Source organism: Cyprinodon variegatus, unplaced genomic scaffold, assembly GCF_000732505.1.
Source record: "Cyprinodon variegatus isolate N-32 unplaced genomic scaffold, C_variegatus-1.0 Scaffold379, whole genome shotgun sequence".
Taxonomy (NCBI): domain Eukaryota; kingdom Metazoa; phylum Chordata; class Actinopteri; order Cyprinodontiformes; family Cyprinodontidae; genus Cyprinodon; species Cyprinodon variegatus.
In genome coordinates this window covers 520,930-539,781 of record NW_015150832.1, presented here as the reverse complement: position 1 = coordinate 539,781, position 18,852 = coordinate 520,930, and the positions used below count along the sequence as shown (strand labels likewise).

At 37.8% G+C, this 18,852-nt stretch overlaps 1 protein-coding gene across 1 annotated transcript in view; it reads right to left on the bottom strand.

Annotated features, from left to right (window-relative positions):
* Window positions 1-18,852, bottom strand: part of gpatch2l (G-patch domain containing 2 like) — a 39,340-nt gene that overhangs the window by 6,299 nt on the left and 14,189 nt on the right. The window contains exon 5 of the mRNA XM_015386842.1: window positions 11,102-11,194. Coding sequence (XP_015242328.1) covers window positions 11,102-11,194 — 93 coding nt within the window. The remainder of the gene's footprint in view (window positions 1-11,101; window positions 11,195-18,852) is intronic.

The window sequence follows — 18,852 nt, the reverse complement described above, 5'->3', positions numbered from 1 at the left end:
GCAACACATCGCAATGCATCGCAATATTTCAAGTATCGTGATGCATCGTGATAGAATCACATCGTGGCATGTGAATCGTGATTCCCACCCCTAACATGTATTATATCAAGTTTACAGAGGCAACACATTTACCTCACCAAGTGTATCAAGTTCACATTTAATATCAGTTCTTTACTAAGTTTCCTTTTGTGTGTAGACATATTATTATATTAGTTAGGTATTTCTGGAGTCAGTTTAATTTAGTATTTAATCACAAGAACTGAAAAAATAACTAGAAAACCAGCATCGTTCTTCCACTTCCTGAAGATGGGCTGCTTTCTTTGTTTTGATATATAACAAAAAAATATATATATCCTAAATACACTTAAGGCTATGGAAGCAAATTAACAAAATATGAATAAAAACATTGAGGTTATGAGAAAGACTATAATGTACTGTACACAATCTAATATAATATCTTATATATAATATAAAATTAACATTGTTTTATGTACTTATATGATAAATTAAGAAGAAGACTGAGAAATTTGTCGCTCTAGTGAAGAAATAGCAACACTTGCAATCAAGCAGTTTTATACCAAGGTCAGTAAAGAAATTAGAATACAACGATTCTCTGACAGAGGGAGAATTACAGTACATACATTTACTGTGGGTGATAATGGGAAGTTGAATGGAACCACCTCACCATCTTAATAAGCTCTTATGAGATGCTCTCTAAAAACAATCATTACAGGCCTTCCTGGAGCACTGCCTCTCCCCCTGTTTATTAATCAGCTAATTACACATTGACAGTAATGGGGCTGCTGATTCCCACACTTAAATGAACAGGGTTGAATGGCTCTTTAATGATTAGCCTTTGTGTTTCTCTCTCTCTCTTCTGCCCCCACTCATGAACACACACAGACTGCTCTTTTTACAAATGCAGAAATAAGATGTTCAAATCAGACCTCCCGGCACACAAGTGAGTCAAGAAGCACCTGACAGAACAGGCTGCTTAAAACAAATATGTCTCCATAAAGTCAAACCGAAAACAATGTTTATGCAAAGCGAGCTGTTAAGCGGGGCCTGTATATCAACCGGTATTGATTTCTGTGTAAAGCTTACCCTACAGCAACATCAACCTGCTCAGCCCCCCTCAAAAACACCTAAAAGTTTGGTGAAGCAGCGCAGACAGGTGCAGGTGGAAACCAAATATATTGGGGTGGGGGTTGAAGGACAAGAGCAGGTTTTGGAGTGGAGCTTGAGAGGGCAAAATAGTGCGGTGGGCTGCATTTCTGTCAGCACAAGTGATGGCTGAGTGCTGGCGTTATTTGTCTTGTGCTGCCACGCAGCCCTCGCACTAGGCTGGGCATTAATGAGAAGGGGCTGGACCACCGGGCAAGAACGCAGCGGGCCCCCGGCGCAGGTGATCTGTCATGCTGCCTTTGAGTTTGGGGGAAGGAGACACATGAAGACAGAGGGGAGAGGAAAGGTGGTCTCACCCCGGCTGAGGGCTGGCTTAAACCTGGACCCCAACATTGTACTAACCTATCAACATAGCAAACTGTCTGATGGACTATGACTTCATTAGACAAAGGCCATCAGCAAGCTGCATCATGAAGTGTTTATTTCGTCATATAATGAACAAAGATAATCTATAAAGTCTGAAACTTAAATAAATCAAAACGCATTTGTCACTGCTCTTCAAAGTGAAAAACTAATTCCAAAATCCACTACTTTGAAACTGAGTGAGTTAAACAAGAACGTCTCCTAATCAACCAGATTACAGTCTCTTCACTAGAAATACATTTTGAAAACAATATTGATTCAAGGTGAGAAACAAAAGTAGAGGGAAGTAGAGGGAGGAAGACAATTAATTATATGCCTTAAAAAATATTTCAGAAGAAAGTCATTAGCCAGACGGGTAAGAAAAAAAATTTTTTTTTTCCAGAAAAATCTGCATAATTTTCTCTTTCAGTATCTGAGCAAATAGATTCGAGAAAATTTTTTAGAGATAGGTCAAACCTGGACAAGCACTGCATAGCTACTAAACATGAAGTACTTTAATTATGGTGGTTTTGAAAAAGGGAAACACTGAAAAGTAGGAGATTAAAAGAGCAACCCTAGTAGCAACTGGATTAGAAATTGCAATAATAAATCTGAATTGGAAAATATATATATTTTTGTTTTAAATATTTTTGGTGCGGGCTGCTCGGTGGAGCAATGGCCTTGCAGCAAGAAGGTTCCAGGTTCAATTCCCTGCCTCGGGTCTTTCTACATGGAGTTTGCATGTTCTCCATGAGCATGCTTCCTCCCACAGTCCAAAAACATGACTGTTAGGTTAGTTGGCTTCTCTAAATTCTCCTTAAGTGTGAGTGTGAGCGTGAAAGGTTGGTTGTCCTGTTTGTCTCTGTGTTACCCGGCAATGGACTGGCAACTTGTCCAGGCTGTACCCCGCCTCTCTCCCGTAGACAGCTGGAGATAGGTACCAACAACCCTCGCGACCCCAGCAGGGATAAGCGTGATGAAAATTGATGGATAGTTTTTGTTGTGAGAGGTAATTTTTCAGGCAAAACCAGCTAATTGTTACTGCGTTAAAAACCAGTCCATCCCGAGCTAGGTCTTAAGATCGCCATTAGTATCTGAAACAGGGCAGGCTTGTGTTAATTAAATGAAGACATAACCAGAGATGGCAAAAGTACTCACTTTCTGTACTTGAGTAAAAGTACAGATACTTGTGTTAAAAAATACTCTGGTAAAAGTGGAAGTACTGATTAAACTTCTTTACTCAAGTAAAAGTAACAAAGTACAGGCTTGTAAATTTACTTAAAGTATAAAAGTAAAAGTAGAAACCACTTTTTTCATGCCGTTGCCTACATTTTAAATGGATGTCTGCCAATAGGACTAGATCTCCGTTGTGTTCATTTTCAATCATCTCGTCGTCCATGCTACTATGCTAACGCCACCGCCACCAAGCTGCAATGATTTGCCGCGAATGAATACCGCCGAATCTGTCGATTCATCTTGTAGTGGTGCGTCAAATGCAACGTAGATTCCCATCCAATTAGATTGAATTTGGTATTGATGACGTGAAAAATAATAACGGTAACTCTATTGAAAGTATTCAAAACTAAAGTAATGAGCCAATTTTTTAAAATGTAAGGAGTAGAAAGTACAGATATCTGTGTAAAAATGTAAGGAGTAGAAGTAAAAAGTCGTCATAAAATTAAGTAGTAAAGTAAAGTAAAAATATCAGAAAAATCTACTTGAGTACAGTAACGAAGTATTTGTACTTCGTTACTTCACATCTCTGGACATAAGGTCCTGCTTTAACAAATGATAAAACACATAAAAACAACATTTCTACAACAGGTGAAAATAGCTCTTGTGAAGCACTCTGAAATAATCAACTCCACAAACTATAGCCTCTTTCGCACTGAAAATAGCGGTTTAACGTGTGTTTTTGAAACATGGGTCGAGCCACTGACAATCTGCATTTGGCTCCCTTCTGGCAAAAAAAGCTGGGTCTAAAGGGCTGGTTATACTCCCCGCAGCAGTGTGTCGCAGTGAGCTTGACGCAGGCATTTTTGATTTATGCTCAATTTTGAAGCGTGGTCTGCGTTATACGCTGTGGGTCAGGATACGGCTGAGGCAGTGCTACTCCATGTTTATCGAATGTAAACAGAGTCGTTTGGCTTGATCAGATCTGCCAGGGCGATTTTAACGTGGGTCGCTTGCTGAGTTTTTTGACACGGACACAGATACAAGTCAATGAGCTCTTCCCACTGCCACTAAAAGCCGATTTTTCCCGGGTTTAAAGGGGTTTTCGGCCAGTGGCCGACAAGAGCTAAGCAGAATGCGACTGTTCTGACTGAATGATTGCTTTTTCCTCTCTGGTCTGAGTTTGATGAAGAAAACCTCCCCTCTATCTGCCAGGTGTCAGATAGAGGGGAGCAGCTAGCTTCATGACCCACCCCCGGACTGACCGCCCCAGCTTCATAGACTCTATAAGAGGCTTAACCTAAATGGAAGTGACAGATTTTTGCGTGTTATCCAATCAGGGCCCTTCTTTCTCACTGGTTGCTTCAATGCCAAGAGGGATTTCTCACAGACCGAGCATAGCATATAGCGTCCTGTTACTCCAGAGGTGCAGAGATAGTTTTGTGAACAGGTTTAACAGCTTAATAATGTTCAACATACTCACGAAATTAAGCACATTTTAGTGCACACTTCATTCGGTTTATTGACTACATTTATCAAGGCTATTTTACAAAATTTAAAAGGTATCTTTAGCCTCCCTAAAGGCTGATATATATTCAGAAACCAGGTGGTCTGAGTGTGTGTCACAGTGAACGTGAATGTGCCCCTGCCCCTTCCGCAGACACTCTAGTCCACCTGTCCAAAATTGTAGGTGACCGCAGACAGTGCCGCAGACAGGAGGCCTCTGATTGGTCAAATCTACATCCGCTCTACACTATGTGTATTTCCTGTTTGGTACCTTACCGGCTTGTTTCGTTTGTATGACCACCATTGTGGAAAATGACTTGTGAAGATGGACCAGCTAGAAGAGCGAGGTGTGCGAGAACGCTGAGACCCTTTTTCCACCTTGGACCCGCTCTTTTTTGCCCTCATGTCCCTCTGTTGTCGGACAAACTTGCCCCCACTTCCTCACCCCCTCTGCTGTATCTCAACCCACAGCTAGTTAGTGATTGTCCCTTTTGCATTGTGGCGTGGAATAACATAGCGCAGACCACACTTCAATATTGGGCATAAATCAAAAATATCTGTGACAAGCTCACTGCGACACACTGCTGCGGGAGGATAACCAGCCCTTATTATTCAATTTGAAATCACCGCTCATCTAAGGCCACATTTCTTGGAAAATATCACTTCTGATTTCCTTCTCCTTTATGGATGAATCCAAAACCTAAATATTTCCTTTATAAATTGAAATTCAAATTAAAGAGATTCCTATTAATGCTCTTGTGTTGAGCGCATATAACAGTATGCACTGATGGCCAAGTTTTGCATCTAGAAATAAGACCATTATTATTCTTGTTGGCTGTGTTCTCAATAATCAGTGGAAATAAATATAACTAATGTAAGTCACAAACCTGATTGCAAAAAGCAAAATATATTCATGACAATATAGACCCTTTAAATAGTTGTAGGAAAGAAGGAGAACCAAGGAATTGTTTGGAATATCTGGATTGGCTTAAAGAAAAGTAGAAGCTCTCCAATTTAAAGCTGAGAAATGGAGTGGTCATCTAATCCAAACAGATACCTGGCCTGATAAGTTCTTGTGTTTTGTTGTTTTTTTGTTTCTTTTTTAGGGACCAGGTTTAGCAGTGTTGTGAAGGTGCTAAGAGGGTAAAGAAAGAAGACAAAGCAACAGCTGGGTACCGCCTGAGTAATTCCCCATAGAGCCACGGAGGATAACTCCAGACACAGTCCATTTTCACTCCTGATTACCTGGTTTTAGATCCAGCCACTAACATATACAACAATCCACTTCCTCTGGCTAATCCAAAGACTCAGCTGTCGTGTTCACTAAGAGTAATACGCTGTTCTTTCTACTGAAAGCAGACAACAATCTTTCGATGCAAACAGGATGTCTACCGGGAAACGACTTCACTCAGTAAATCACAGAATCTGATTTGCCTCTGTGCACATTTATGTCAGAGTGGCAGCAAACCAAAATTCCAGCGAGTAGAGTGTGAAAGCTTGTCAGAGTAAGTGTGCATCTCCTGAAGGTCCTGTGATTACTGAGCAGAGACATGGTGCAGGGGGCTGCCAAAGTAAAGATTTATACAGAGCAGTTGCAGCTGCAGAAACTGACATTGGATGACACGGGGTGCATGATAAATCATTGTGGGCAGGGGGCACTAGACTCAAGAAACAGAAAATCAGTCCAAACAGGGTCGAACAGGATCTGTCGCTGAATGACTCTTTCTTTATCATCCCCTCACACATAGACAGCGTTAAATATGGAATTCTAACACATTTAGATTCAAAATTTGTGAATTTGTGCAGAGGATCCAAAAGAAATATGCAGAATTCCTAAAAAAAAAAAAAAAAAAAAAAAAAACATCAAGGTGCTTAACATTAAGAAATATTCAATATCTACTGTTTGTAGTAAACTGTAGGTTAAATGTAAACAAGCTGAGTTCTCTCCTGCTTCTGTGAGTATGAGAGGTCTTTGGGGGCCAGGGGTGAATCTTTTTTTCACTATCATGGGAAGCGGTTCAGCCCTGGTAAGGTGAAGGACGGAATTGCCAGCTGTTCCATCACTCAGCGCAATAAATGGATCCAATCTGTATCCAAGTAAAGCATTGGCTGTTTTTAAATTCCACCTCTTTTATCCACATGAATGATGGACCCCAGTACAGAGCCCTGTGCAGCAATATTAATATACATCACAGGTCCGCACCCCTCAGTAAATCAGGGAACCACCAGCATTTGTTATTTAAATGACAAACTGCAGCTGCAAGAGTGGTGAACAGAGAAGAAAAGGTGGACAAACCAATTCAGATTTCAATCCACTGAAGACACAAGGTTCAGAGGCATCAGGCTGATGAAAAAAGGCAGCTTGACTGGTGTAACACACACCCAGCGCAGACAGCTTGGTGTCTTCTTAAACTCTGTATAACTCCAATTATCACTTCTCTATGCTAATCTGCTCTTATTTGGTATCAGTTCAATTTAATTCAGTTTATTTACATAGTGCTAATTCACAACATCTCAACCATAGAACCATAAACCATCTATCTTTAAATGCTTCTAAGTTGAAAGTGGAAGAATTTCAAGCAGCCTCAATGATCTGTAATTGTTTTACTTGATGTGTTCTTTTTTGTTTTTTTATGTACCTGCTATTTTTTTAATGTATTTATGTTTCTTATGTAACTTTGCTGCCTCTTGGCAAGGACTGCCTTGAAAAAGAGGTGTTTCATCTCAATGTGATTTTTTTTCCTGGTTAAATAAAGGTTTAATAAAAAAAAATAATAAAGTGCAGTGTATTATACTGGGATTTAATAGAAAGATTTAATCACAAAGTAGCACATAATTGTGAAAAGAAGAAAAAGAGCATGCTATAGAGTTTCAAAAATAGTTTCCTTAACAATTTGTGAACTGTATTAGTTTTCAGCTCACCCCTAAATAAAGTCCACAGCCAGAAATTCCCTTAGTTCTTATCCACTATTTCTTTCTCACCTCCATTTCCGTCCCTGTGTCCGTTGTGAAAGATTTTTCTCCCTAAATAATTTTCAATAAAGCGGAACCTCATGGCAACAACCATAATGGTCTGCTTGTGAAAGCAAATGTGTTGGATTGTCATCTAGCTCTAGGACATTGATTCCCAGAGAAATATTGGCTAAACAGGACATAAAAAATTGCCTTTAAAATATGTGTAATTAATGAATAACACCAAACTGTGGACAATTTAATCTAATTTTTTTTTAAAGAACATTAGTGAAGAACAGCAGAATGAGGACAAAAGAAAACCCATATACAGTCATGCCCAGGTTACCTGGTTAAGCCTTTCAAAATTGTCTTGTTTTGCTTTCTTTTTTCTTGAACCTCCTATTTTATTTTGTGCAATTATTTCCTGCCACACTCCCAGCTGCATTTGTCCTCTGAAAAACCCTATTGTTGTCAACTTCTGGCTTAAGATCTTAATGTCTCTGTTGTGTGTTTTGATATTTATAACTCACCCCTGCAAGCTCATCTTTCAGTCTGTTCAAGTGTTTAGCCTAACCTTGCCCTCAGGTAATTTTTAACCAGCTTGTACCGTAGTTTGAACTGATTTTTGCATCAGTTCTGGATTCGATTTTTGTTTACTAACCCTTTGACTGAAGGATTATTAGTTTTGCATTGAATGCTAACAACACATTTGTAATAGTTTATTGGACCAAACCCTTGCAATTTTAGGAAAATCCAATCTGTGACAGAATTTATCATGACACGGCAGCCTAATCGTTAATTATGGTGGTGGCAGTATCTTGCTGAGGGATTTTTTGTCTTTAGGAGGAGGCTTCTCAAAGTCCATGGGAGGATGGATAGACGAAAACCTCTTACATGCCGCAGAAGACTTGGGACTGAAGAGAAGGTTCCCTTTGCCCTAGGGTCTAAAGCCTAAACATATAGCCAGAGCTACACGGATGGGTTCATGCAATTTTTATAGTAAAAATAATTTGCACAAGAAACAAAACAAAAATAATAAATTTGCAATACATAATGGTATATAAAGAAGTTTTGTTATTACGTAATTCTTCCTATGTAATTCTAATTCACAGAACTAGTTGTTAATGCCTTAAAATTAAAAGTTAAAATACATTAGAGATAAAAAAATAATAAAAAAAAAATATATTACAAACTGTATTAAGAATTTATTTAAAAACAAGTTTATTTTAAACTGTGTCCTTGTCATATTTTTAAGTCTTGGTTGGGAAGCTTTGTGAATATAGTTGCTTCAGACTGTGAATATATTCAAAATGCAGACAGTAAAGGTTTGTTTCTGCTGCATAAAAAGGAACCAAAATGGAATTTTTTCCAGTAGCTTGTAAAAAGGCATTGTGCTGTCACAAATGTCAGTTTCATATTTCCCCCCACTACCACTGTTTTATTGATACGAGCCTATAATACCACTCAAGTAGATTGTGTAGTTAATATGCTGACTTTTATCTTGCAAAAAGACCATGCTTTGACTGGGTGCGTCTAACAATGACAATACAATGTGAAGCAAAAAAAAAAAACAGACAATGAAACACGGGACTAGTGTGGAGTTGTGAAGCTGTTGATAGCCTGGGATTTTGGCTCACACAGTTCAGTTTTGCATGTATAACTGAATTATAGTGTGTTTTTGTTTTCAAACACAGTTTGTACTTGTTTTACATGAAGATACACTACACTTTTAAAGACTTCTAACTTCCTTAAAGTTAATGATTTGGATGGATGGATGGACGGACTGATGGACGGACGGATATTTAAATTTATTAATGCCTTGTAACCGTGCATTTTGTAATACGTTTGGATTATGTAATAAATTCAACCTTGTAAAATGTAATAGGTTTATAGACGCATTTTTTCATAATTGTGTACAAATTTATTAAAATCTATAAATACATTTTCTTTACCTTTCTAGCTCATTGTTACATTTCTCTTGGGTTTCAAGAGGTGCATAGTTGTTTTTCCTAAATAAAAGTAGAGATTTTTTCCATCTATACATAAATTAACCTTCCACTTATGTGAACAATTGAATTGTCTAAACCTGGAAGCATGAAGGCTTAATTTTGTGCTGAAATTTTATCTCCTGTAGGGTAATTTGTCAATAAGAACTTGATCTAAAAAACCTTTGTGGAATATTCTGCTATTATTGTTTTTACAGCTCAGCTTGTTCTGGAAGTCAGTGCACTGAAAAGAGCTGCTTATGCGATGTTTCTACCTTGGAAATGAAGGCAAATAAGCAACAAAACTATTGGTTATTAAATATAATTTTAAATAAATAAATCAACATTTTTGATTGGGATGCACACAAAAAATAGTTTAAGATTGATAAATAAACAATGCGACACATTACCATTTTTGAAACAGAGGAACCATTTCACCTGTTTGTAAATCTCTGCTGTAACCAGACTCTACAATGCGACACTACAAGGGCGATTACTTGTGTAATGTGCAATTACTGTTTAACCCTGTGCAATAACCTGTTCCTTTACATATGACACCCAGTGCAATAGTTGTATAGATAAATACCCATCTATATAAATACCCATGTAAATACCCTGTGCAACAACCATGTATAATAATCCTGCTTTTTTTTAAAAAGAAACACTTCTGCTGTCATATTTATCACAAGTCTGAATTTCTTAAAGGAAAATTCCGGTTTTTAACACTTTTAGCCCATTTTCTGTAGTGTCCAGGATGAAATCGAATCATCGACACCAAAATTTTGACGATTGGTCCTGTCTCTGCTATTTGGCTCATGCAGAATCCCCCCCTGGCTGCTTCAGAATGGCTTCCATAGTGCATGTCCGATAATGTCCTTAAAACAACCTTAAATGTTCTTTTTTTTAAATATGCTACTCACCGTGTCGTCAGCGCTGTTCAATGACGTTCCAAAAAAAGTTTCGTGAAGAAAAACCGTTCCTGTCTTGTTTTATTTAGCATTTTGTAAATCCCAGATTAATTTTTTCCGATACATCACAACCGCTTATAAACTTCCGCTTCCCGTTCGAATCTGAAGCGTTGCACACTCCAGACCACTAGTTGGCGACGGTATCCTCTACCGTCAAACTCAAAGGCCAATATGTCCTCCTCAAGAATCCACCTTTCGTATTCCATTTTCAGAGTTTTTTAAAGTGTTTAACAGAGACGTTAGCACCTCGACGTCGGAGTACACAGAGTGAAGCAGAAACACTTGGGCCTTGCGAAAAGACTACAACTAAGTGTAAACAGGCCCCATTTCTGTTTCCGGTGGCGGAGGGATATTGACTATTCCAACAGAACTCAATGGGATTTACAAAATGCTAAATAAAACACTACAGGAACGTTTTTTCTTTACGAAACTTTTTTTGGAACGTCATTGAACAGCGCTGACGACACGGTGAGTAGCATATTTTTAAAAAAGAACGTTTAAGGTTGTTTTAAGGACATTATCGGACATGCACTATGGAAGCCATTCTGAAGCAGCCAGGGGGGGATTCTGCATGAGCCAAATATCAGAGACAGGACCAATTGTCAAAATTTTGGTGTCGATCATTCGATTTCATCCTGGACACTACAGAAAATGGGCTAAAAGTGTTAAAAACCGGAATTTTCCTTTAATTACTTCCTGAAATGGCATTATAAGGAAAGAGGAACAACATGCTTCTTTAACTCCTGTAACTTCTACAAAAGTAAATCATTAACCCATTGAGCTGCTATTTAATGAAAATATATTAAATAAATCCAAAGTTTAGTTCAAAGAGTTGTAAACATTTAAATTGCCATTCCAGCATAAAAAAAACTAGTCCAAGTTGCTTAACCACAAAATAACACCTGTTTTATAATAAACAATACCTTCTTCAGCATCTTTAAGTCGTGGTTTCAAATTAGTGCAGATGTGTCAGTGTGTGGAGGCTGTTACCTGATGTTGTGATGAATACAGCTTCTGCTTCTTTCTTCCTTCGCACGTCTGCTGAGCACAACATTCCTGGAACGAAATTAATCTGCCTGGAGCACCGAAGACAGAAAAGAAAACATCACCCAAATGATGAAATCATTTTACATAAGTCAATAAAAATCCAGCACTGCACATTTGCAAACACATTTACTTTACTTTTAGACATGAATTTTGTCATGTTAACATTTTTCTTCATTAATACATTGTTTTCCACTGCTGAATATTTTAATGAGTAGAAAATGCTGATTCAGAGCCATTTTTACGTTCACTTAAACACAAAGTCCTGTGTGCTTGTTAGGTCTCAATAGCATTGAATTGCAAAGATGTATATTTAAGATCAAGGAATGCTGCTTTATCTGAAGGGGAGGGGGGTAAAGTGGTTTTTGAAGTGAAAAGACAAAAGGGTTTAAGTTTAAATTAGTAATTATGCTGTCTTTCACTTTCTTTAATGTTATATAGTCCTTTGCAAAAGTTTTAACAGCTGATAACTTTTTGTACTTTTTCTGCAGGCCAAGACTCCATTTTCCATATTGTTGCAAAGGTGATCAAAAGATCCATCAACCTTCAACTGATCTTCTATATATGGTCCTAACCAGGAATAATGCTCATCGTGCAGATTAAAGTCACAGCAATCTTTAAGTTTTTATTATTTTTGAAGCATACTAGGTACATTAGTAATAGTTAAAAAACAACAGATTAGGGAAAAGTTTAGATGTTGAGGTCAAAATTTTACATATAGGGTAAAATTTGTTCATACATCATAAATATTTTTATCATCATGTCCTTTAGCAATTTACAGTACCAGTTGCATTTTTTTTTTCATTTTATGTCCCCAAAATCCTTTTGGCATAAAATCTCTTCTTATATATTTAAATTCAAACTGGTTGGTTTTATGGGATGGACTAGATGTTAAAGCCTGGCTATTGTTACTCAAGGGAATGTCCCCTGGGAGGAGACAAGAAAGGATAGCCATATGAAGGGGTGGAGCTGAAATGGCTATCAGCTTTGGCCAGCATATCAACAACCTGGAAGTGCAAAGCATTATGTAACCAAAATGGCCTCAGGTCATAACTTCTATAAATCTTTAATATTTTTGAGGATATAAATTCTTTCTAAAAATTCAAATAAGCCAACTTCTAGCTCTAAAGAACTTTTAAGGTGTGTTTGGGATAATTTTTTTACAAAATAAAATTCAATATATCAGCCTCTCTGTTGATTTCAGGTGAATTATAGAGTTTGAGGTTTATTATTCCAGTGACATGTGAAATGTTAAATACCACTCACAACTAAACAGCTCAATAGCATGATGATGATGATGCTACCATCATTGACACTTGATGTATGCTACAGCATCTGTCCAAAAATACCATCACCTTGTTAAGCAAAAAAAGAACTGGCTCAACTTACTGAATTGCTAATTATAAAAAGGGGTAAGAGTATTTGTATGTATATTCTAAAGAAACTGAGTAGGTCATCTAAACGGGTTCCTCTTTGTTTAAATGTTTTTTCTCCTCTCTAAGAAACTCCTGACTGAACATTGTTTGGATTTTTTTTTTACATAAATTATCAAGAAGGATCAGAACATTTCTCTGTATAATTTTGGCAGTGTGTGGATTAACAAAAAACATTAAACAAAATCAAAATTAAGAACCCAGTTCTTTTTAAAAAACATTACAAAATACATAATCAAACTAGAAGAGCACTCAGAGAGCTCAGACCTCCGTCAAGCAACAAATTTTGCCCCATTTTGTGACTCACACCTATAGCTTAAACTCACACTTCATCTGGATCATTACCAAATGCTTTGCTCTCACCTTTTTCATTCACTCTGCTTTCTTATTTTTCTCACTATATTGAGTGCTTTTCATAAATTAAAAAAGTCAGACATTAAGAAAATGTTGCAAACAGAACATTTCAATAAATCTTTAAGACAGCATCTTAAAAAAGCAGAGAACCACAAAGAGAAAACCTTGTCTTAAGCAAGGACTTCCCCTTTAGACACAAGCTATGTAAAGCTTCACATCCCTTACAGACACATGCACCAGGGAGGTCCTGTAAGGCCAGCCTTTTAACTGGCAGACTGTTCGGTGACCTCAACTCCCATAAATCACATGACGGGTGTGCAGGCGCTGGGTGTTGAGAGCTGTTCAGGGCATCCTTTGAGCGAAGTCCCTATGTTGTATAATCAATAGATATAAAAATAAATGGCCTGACCGTTATTCTCTGCCTGCTACCTTTCTCTAATAAAATCCCAGTAATGCATATTTCATTTACTTTTATACTTATTGATTACCTGTACTCCAGTTAGTAAATCACGCGCCTATCGATCCCTCAATCGTACCTCTGTCGGACAGCACATAACCAGCCATTTGCGCCTCTGATAAAGAGCTCAGACATTGAACTCCTCACAGTAAATCTTTGCAAACTAACTTTTTAATTCCAAAATCGATCCACATTTAAACGTTGCATTATTTCACAAGGCACGCCTGCGGCATTAAATGTAATACCGTGATGCATTTGGCCTTAATGTATGGAGAGCCATCCCTCTATCTCTTTCCCTACTGCATTGAAGCAGAGACATGCAGCAGGCCAGGAGCCTGAAGGGAGGAAAGGGTCCTATCCTGCCCCAGAGTGATGGGAGACAAAGCCATTTGTGGCCATCTGAAGCCAATTGAGGCGCTCAAAAATATCGTAATCAAACATGAGAATACTTTAAATTGGATCATTAAGCTGAGGAAAATAATACAGATTAGTTCAGTAAAAACGCACAACTTTTTATCAGCAGTACACAGGTGTCAGTAGTTGTAGAAAAATAAAAAATGTGTGGTATTAATATTATTTAACATCTGTTACTTAATCAGTTTTCTAAAACTAAACAGATGTCTCCACCTAAATTTACTGAAACTGTGATGAGAAAGCAGACAGTGACTTTGAGGCTCTATGGACCAAAAACGGGGACCAACAACAGCTAAACGCAATCAAAGGCACAAGGACACCGAGCAAATTGTGCCCAAGATAGATTTCTTTCAGGTCATATAAGACACTTTTAAAACGCAATGAAGTCCCTCAGGGTGCAGAGTTAAAACAGCATTGACACAGGGTCAGCTGTAATTTTGGAGCACACATACAAAAGCAAATACATCAATTAGAAATGATAAATCAAAAGAGGAGGGAGAAGCCACAGTTAGAAAAATGACCATCTATTTTCATTAGTGTTCATGCTGCTTCAGGTGTGAGCAGGATCTTAAGATTAATAGAGGAATTCAAATGAATCAGAAAGGATTAGGCTCTCCAGGGAGTATAATCAATTGCTCCAAATCAATAATCAATAGGCCACTCACACCAATATACTAACTGCTGACACTGTGATCTCACAATTAAAATGAAAACTGGGAAGGGAGTAGTGTAATGCTATGATTTATCTCACAGCACAAGTGTCATTTAGGAATAAAATAATCAATAGAGAAGCTCCAGTGGGAGGTGGTTATGCATTTTAAAGTGACCGTCTAAATTGTAGTTAAATCCTACAAAATGCTCTGTCTGTATATAAATAGATTTAATGATGATTAGGAGGGAAATGTTGTACTTTTTTTAATCAAAAATAACTTTGCATTACTTAACAATACTACAACAGAATATGCCAGCTTAAAGTACTACTCCTTAATTTCCCAGAATTTGGTGCCATACAGCAGACCTGCTGGCAAACACTCCCACAACATGAAACTGCCACACTAAGCTTAATATCTAAGAATAACTGTTAGTGCTATTAGATTTTAGTCGTAAAAAGGACAGTGTGTAGCTAATTTGGCTTTTTATTAGCAAAAAAACAAGTACTTTCATAAATGCATATTTTGCCAAAACCTAATAAAATCACAGATTAAACATTTTGTATCCAGCGTTCCAATGACAGATACTAAGTTGCAGCACCATCTTTGATAACAACAGCTGAAAGGGGACAAAACTTAGTGGCTTTAATCACTTTACATGCATATGAACATTTGTTATAAATGAAGGAACATAAAACAAGAAAAGGCGACCTGAAATTATTCTACTTGTCATTTTCTGTTGAAATGGAGGATCATCCATATTCACTGCCAAGGCAGAGGGAAGAGAAAGTAACTGAGAAAAGAAAAGAAAGTAACTACCTGAAGAAAAGAGAGTCTGAATCAACGTAACTTTTACCTGGTGGAGATAAATCATGAGGAAGCAAGATTTTAAGACGGACGCTGAGGTTACAGGCTTTCGACTGGACAGGTAAGTTAATTGAGTAAAATGTAATTTATTTTGGTGTTATGTAATAATTAAAGGGGAACACTGTTTTTTTTACATTGGGCCCTTGATTTTAAGTTATTACATCATTTTCTGCTCACCCATATGAGTTTTGTATCATTTGGAGCCGTTTTTAAGATATTCGGTTAGGTTATATCCAAGTAACGTCTTCCTATGGGCAATGACTTGAAGGCAAAAACTAAACTGTTCATAATTTATTATTTATGGTACGCCAGCATTCATAAATCACTGTCCCACAGACATCCGCGGTTATATTTTTTATATTTATATTTTTTTTAAAACAAAGCGGAGTGTGTATGACATCATCCTCGCGCCGGCTACCATTCATTCATCCTGTCCGCTGAACTGCTGCTAGTTTTACTCACATGCCTGGAAGATGTCTAGTGCTACTACCACAGATGATCTCGCTCTCGAAATGGAATTGAACGATTCAGATTAGCTAGCCGAATGAATATAACGGGTAGAGCTTAGCCGTCTGTGGCCCGGGCTGCCCTTTGACAACTCCAGTCCGGCGCACCGCTATATGGGTGAGTAGAACATGATGTAATAATGTAAAATCAAGGGCCCAATGTAAAAAAATCGGCGTTCTCATTTAAGGCAATGCAGTCCAGCAATCTGTTCCCCCTGGTAGATACTGCCAGTTTTTTTGGTGTTCTATACTGGACGAACTCAGACGCAACAGTTATTAATTGCTGTTACTCTTCACAGAATTAAACCAGCAGACAACGTTATTTTAGCTGTATTTTTAAAGGATTTTCAATATATGGGTTGCATGGTGATGCAGTTTGTAGCACTGCTGCCTTACAGCAAGAAGGTTCTTAGTTCTTGGTCTTTCTTCATGGAGTTGGCATGTTCACCCTATGCATGCATGGGTTCTTTCCGTGTACTGCGGCTTCCTCCAGCAGTTCATAAATAGAAATAGACTGTTGACTGTTGGAGTGTACCCCATCTTTCGCCCATAGACTGCTCGAACCTGAACCATAAGCAGACGAAGATGGATGTGAGGATTTTCCATGTATCTTAAGATTTATATAAGCGGAACTGTTTAGGGTGATGGTGGTTGCTGTCTTCCACCTAACCAGAACAAATAGACCAGTGGCAGCCGGCCAATAGAGGGTGCTATGGTGCCGCCCCACCCACCCAAAGACCCTGATTAAGACATAGAAAAAAAAATTATAATTGACTCTTAAATTTAAATTAAAAAAATTAAGAAATATATGTATTTTATATGTGCAAGATAAATACTTAATCTTTATTGACTAGTAAAGCGTCATTCCATTTTTCTCCAGGATTGGTGACGTATTTCCGCCCTGGCGCGCAAATAATTTGGCCATAGACTCTTGTTACAAGTTGTACATGCGCAGGAGAGCTCCGCCCCGAGGTGACAGGCAGTGTATTTGCTCTCCACCTCCCGCCATAGCGCAGACTTTTTGCACGTGATTGACAGGTTGAGTCACGGGATTTGGAGATGCATTGGAGAGAGAAAGAAATGGCGTAAGAAACATCCCTTTCCGGGATCTGGTTTAGCAAGAAAGCTTGGCTAACTGCATGTAGCGGTGCTAACACTTTTTTCTGCTTTCCCTACCGCTTTTTCAAACTTCAGGATCTGACCGAGCATGGATAAAGACAGGTAGGACTGATTTAAAGAACACTATTTTGAATAAAAAAAACCCTGGAGAAAACTCCACCAGCCGCCACTGCATACAATCACAGTATAATACAGTTATGTTTGTTGTTGTATGGTGAGAAAAATTTCAAAAGGTGTCATTAGTTTTGCACGGTATTGTGTTATAATAAAACAGATCTCTTAAAATTTGTTAGGCAGGCAGAACTGCAGACACAAGCAGACATTTCTGTTTGCATGTAATTGTTTGGGATGAACTTGAATGACCCAGTCAGGTCGTAAGCACAAGCTAGCCATATCACTGGAGAGTGGATTTGAACAGCTTGGGGAGAAGGATTCAGCTCGTGCCGTCCAACGAAACACATCAGAAGCCTCTCTCGTCAATCCCCACCCTCTCTCTCCCTCATTCATTTGGGAGTATGATTTATACTTTTTGAAGTGAAGGGTCTTGAATCCCACTATAAAGGAATTAAGAGATCTCCCCTGAGTCCGTCATTCAAATGAGAGCAAGGCAGGGATATGAGGGCTTTTTAATAGGAGAAATTAGTATTCACAATGCCTTAAAGTGGAATCTTAAGGAACCTTTCAGGTGGAGAAGAAAAGGCCAGTTTAGAAAAGAAAGCCCTAAGAAGTCGGGGGCTTTTCATAGCAGTCGTGTTTTTGCCCCTCATCAAGGAGAGCTGAGGCGCTCTGTGAAATAGCCCAAGAGAGTGGGGAGGAGAAGATGTGTGTGTGTGGGGGTGCATGTGTGTGTTAAACAAAAATTAAGAATGCACCATAAATAGGCAGAGTGGAAACAACACAATGAGAAGTCCCACAGTCTCCAGGCCAAGAGAGCTGCTCAGTTCCTCAGCAGCTCCACATGCAGATGCAACTGTTCCAGGGAAGACTGGGAGCGACGAGACGCTTTGACAAACATCTTTTCGATTTCTGTAACGCTTCTTTTTTTTTTGCCAACCCAGAAATGGTAGAATTTAAATCAACATTAAGACAACAAAGCATTCTCTATTTGTGGAATGTGACCTTGAAAACTAGTTGAGCTGAATTTGAGCAATACTTCAGTCACTTACTTTCATTTGTGTATAGCTCACTTACAAGCTTTATTTTTTTATTTACAGACACATTTATAAATGGTCCAAAAACTATAAATACTTACACAACATTAAAAAAATCTTAATGTTGTGACTGAGTTTTTTGCCATTCACAGCTAAAAACATACAAAAAAAAATTTCCCATTAGTTAAATGTCTTAGAAGTTGTAATAATATATTTTTTCACATCACAACCAAAATCATCTATATAATTACTACATTTTAATGAAACAGACCAACATCAAGCATTGTATTATTGTGAATGTCCTGTTTTAAAAGGAATATTCCCAAAACCATGTTTTTCCCAACCATGGGTCACTTACACATTAAGGAAAGGTGCATACAGCATTTTCTATTTGGACAATTATAATCATATATCTAAAACCATGTTTTCCACTACAAAGTCAGCATCAAATAATAAAACTAGACTTCATGGGACTTTCTTTCAACAGTATTTTTTTTTTGTTATTAGGATTATTTTCTCTAACAGGCAGACTTTTGAACAGAAGAATTAATGCTTACCCAAAAAACAGATTCTGAAATGAATACCATTTACCCTTTGGTTGCTAAAAGGTACTTTGTTTGTCCAGTGAATAAACCCAATATGTTTGTAATGTCAGAAAGAAAAGGAAATAACATTTAAAGGGGTATGAATGGTATGAAACACCAGGTAAAACCAAAATGGTGTATATATATATATATATATATATA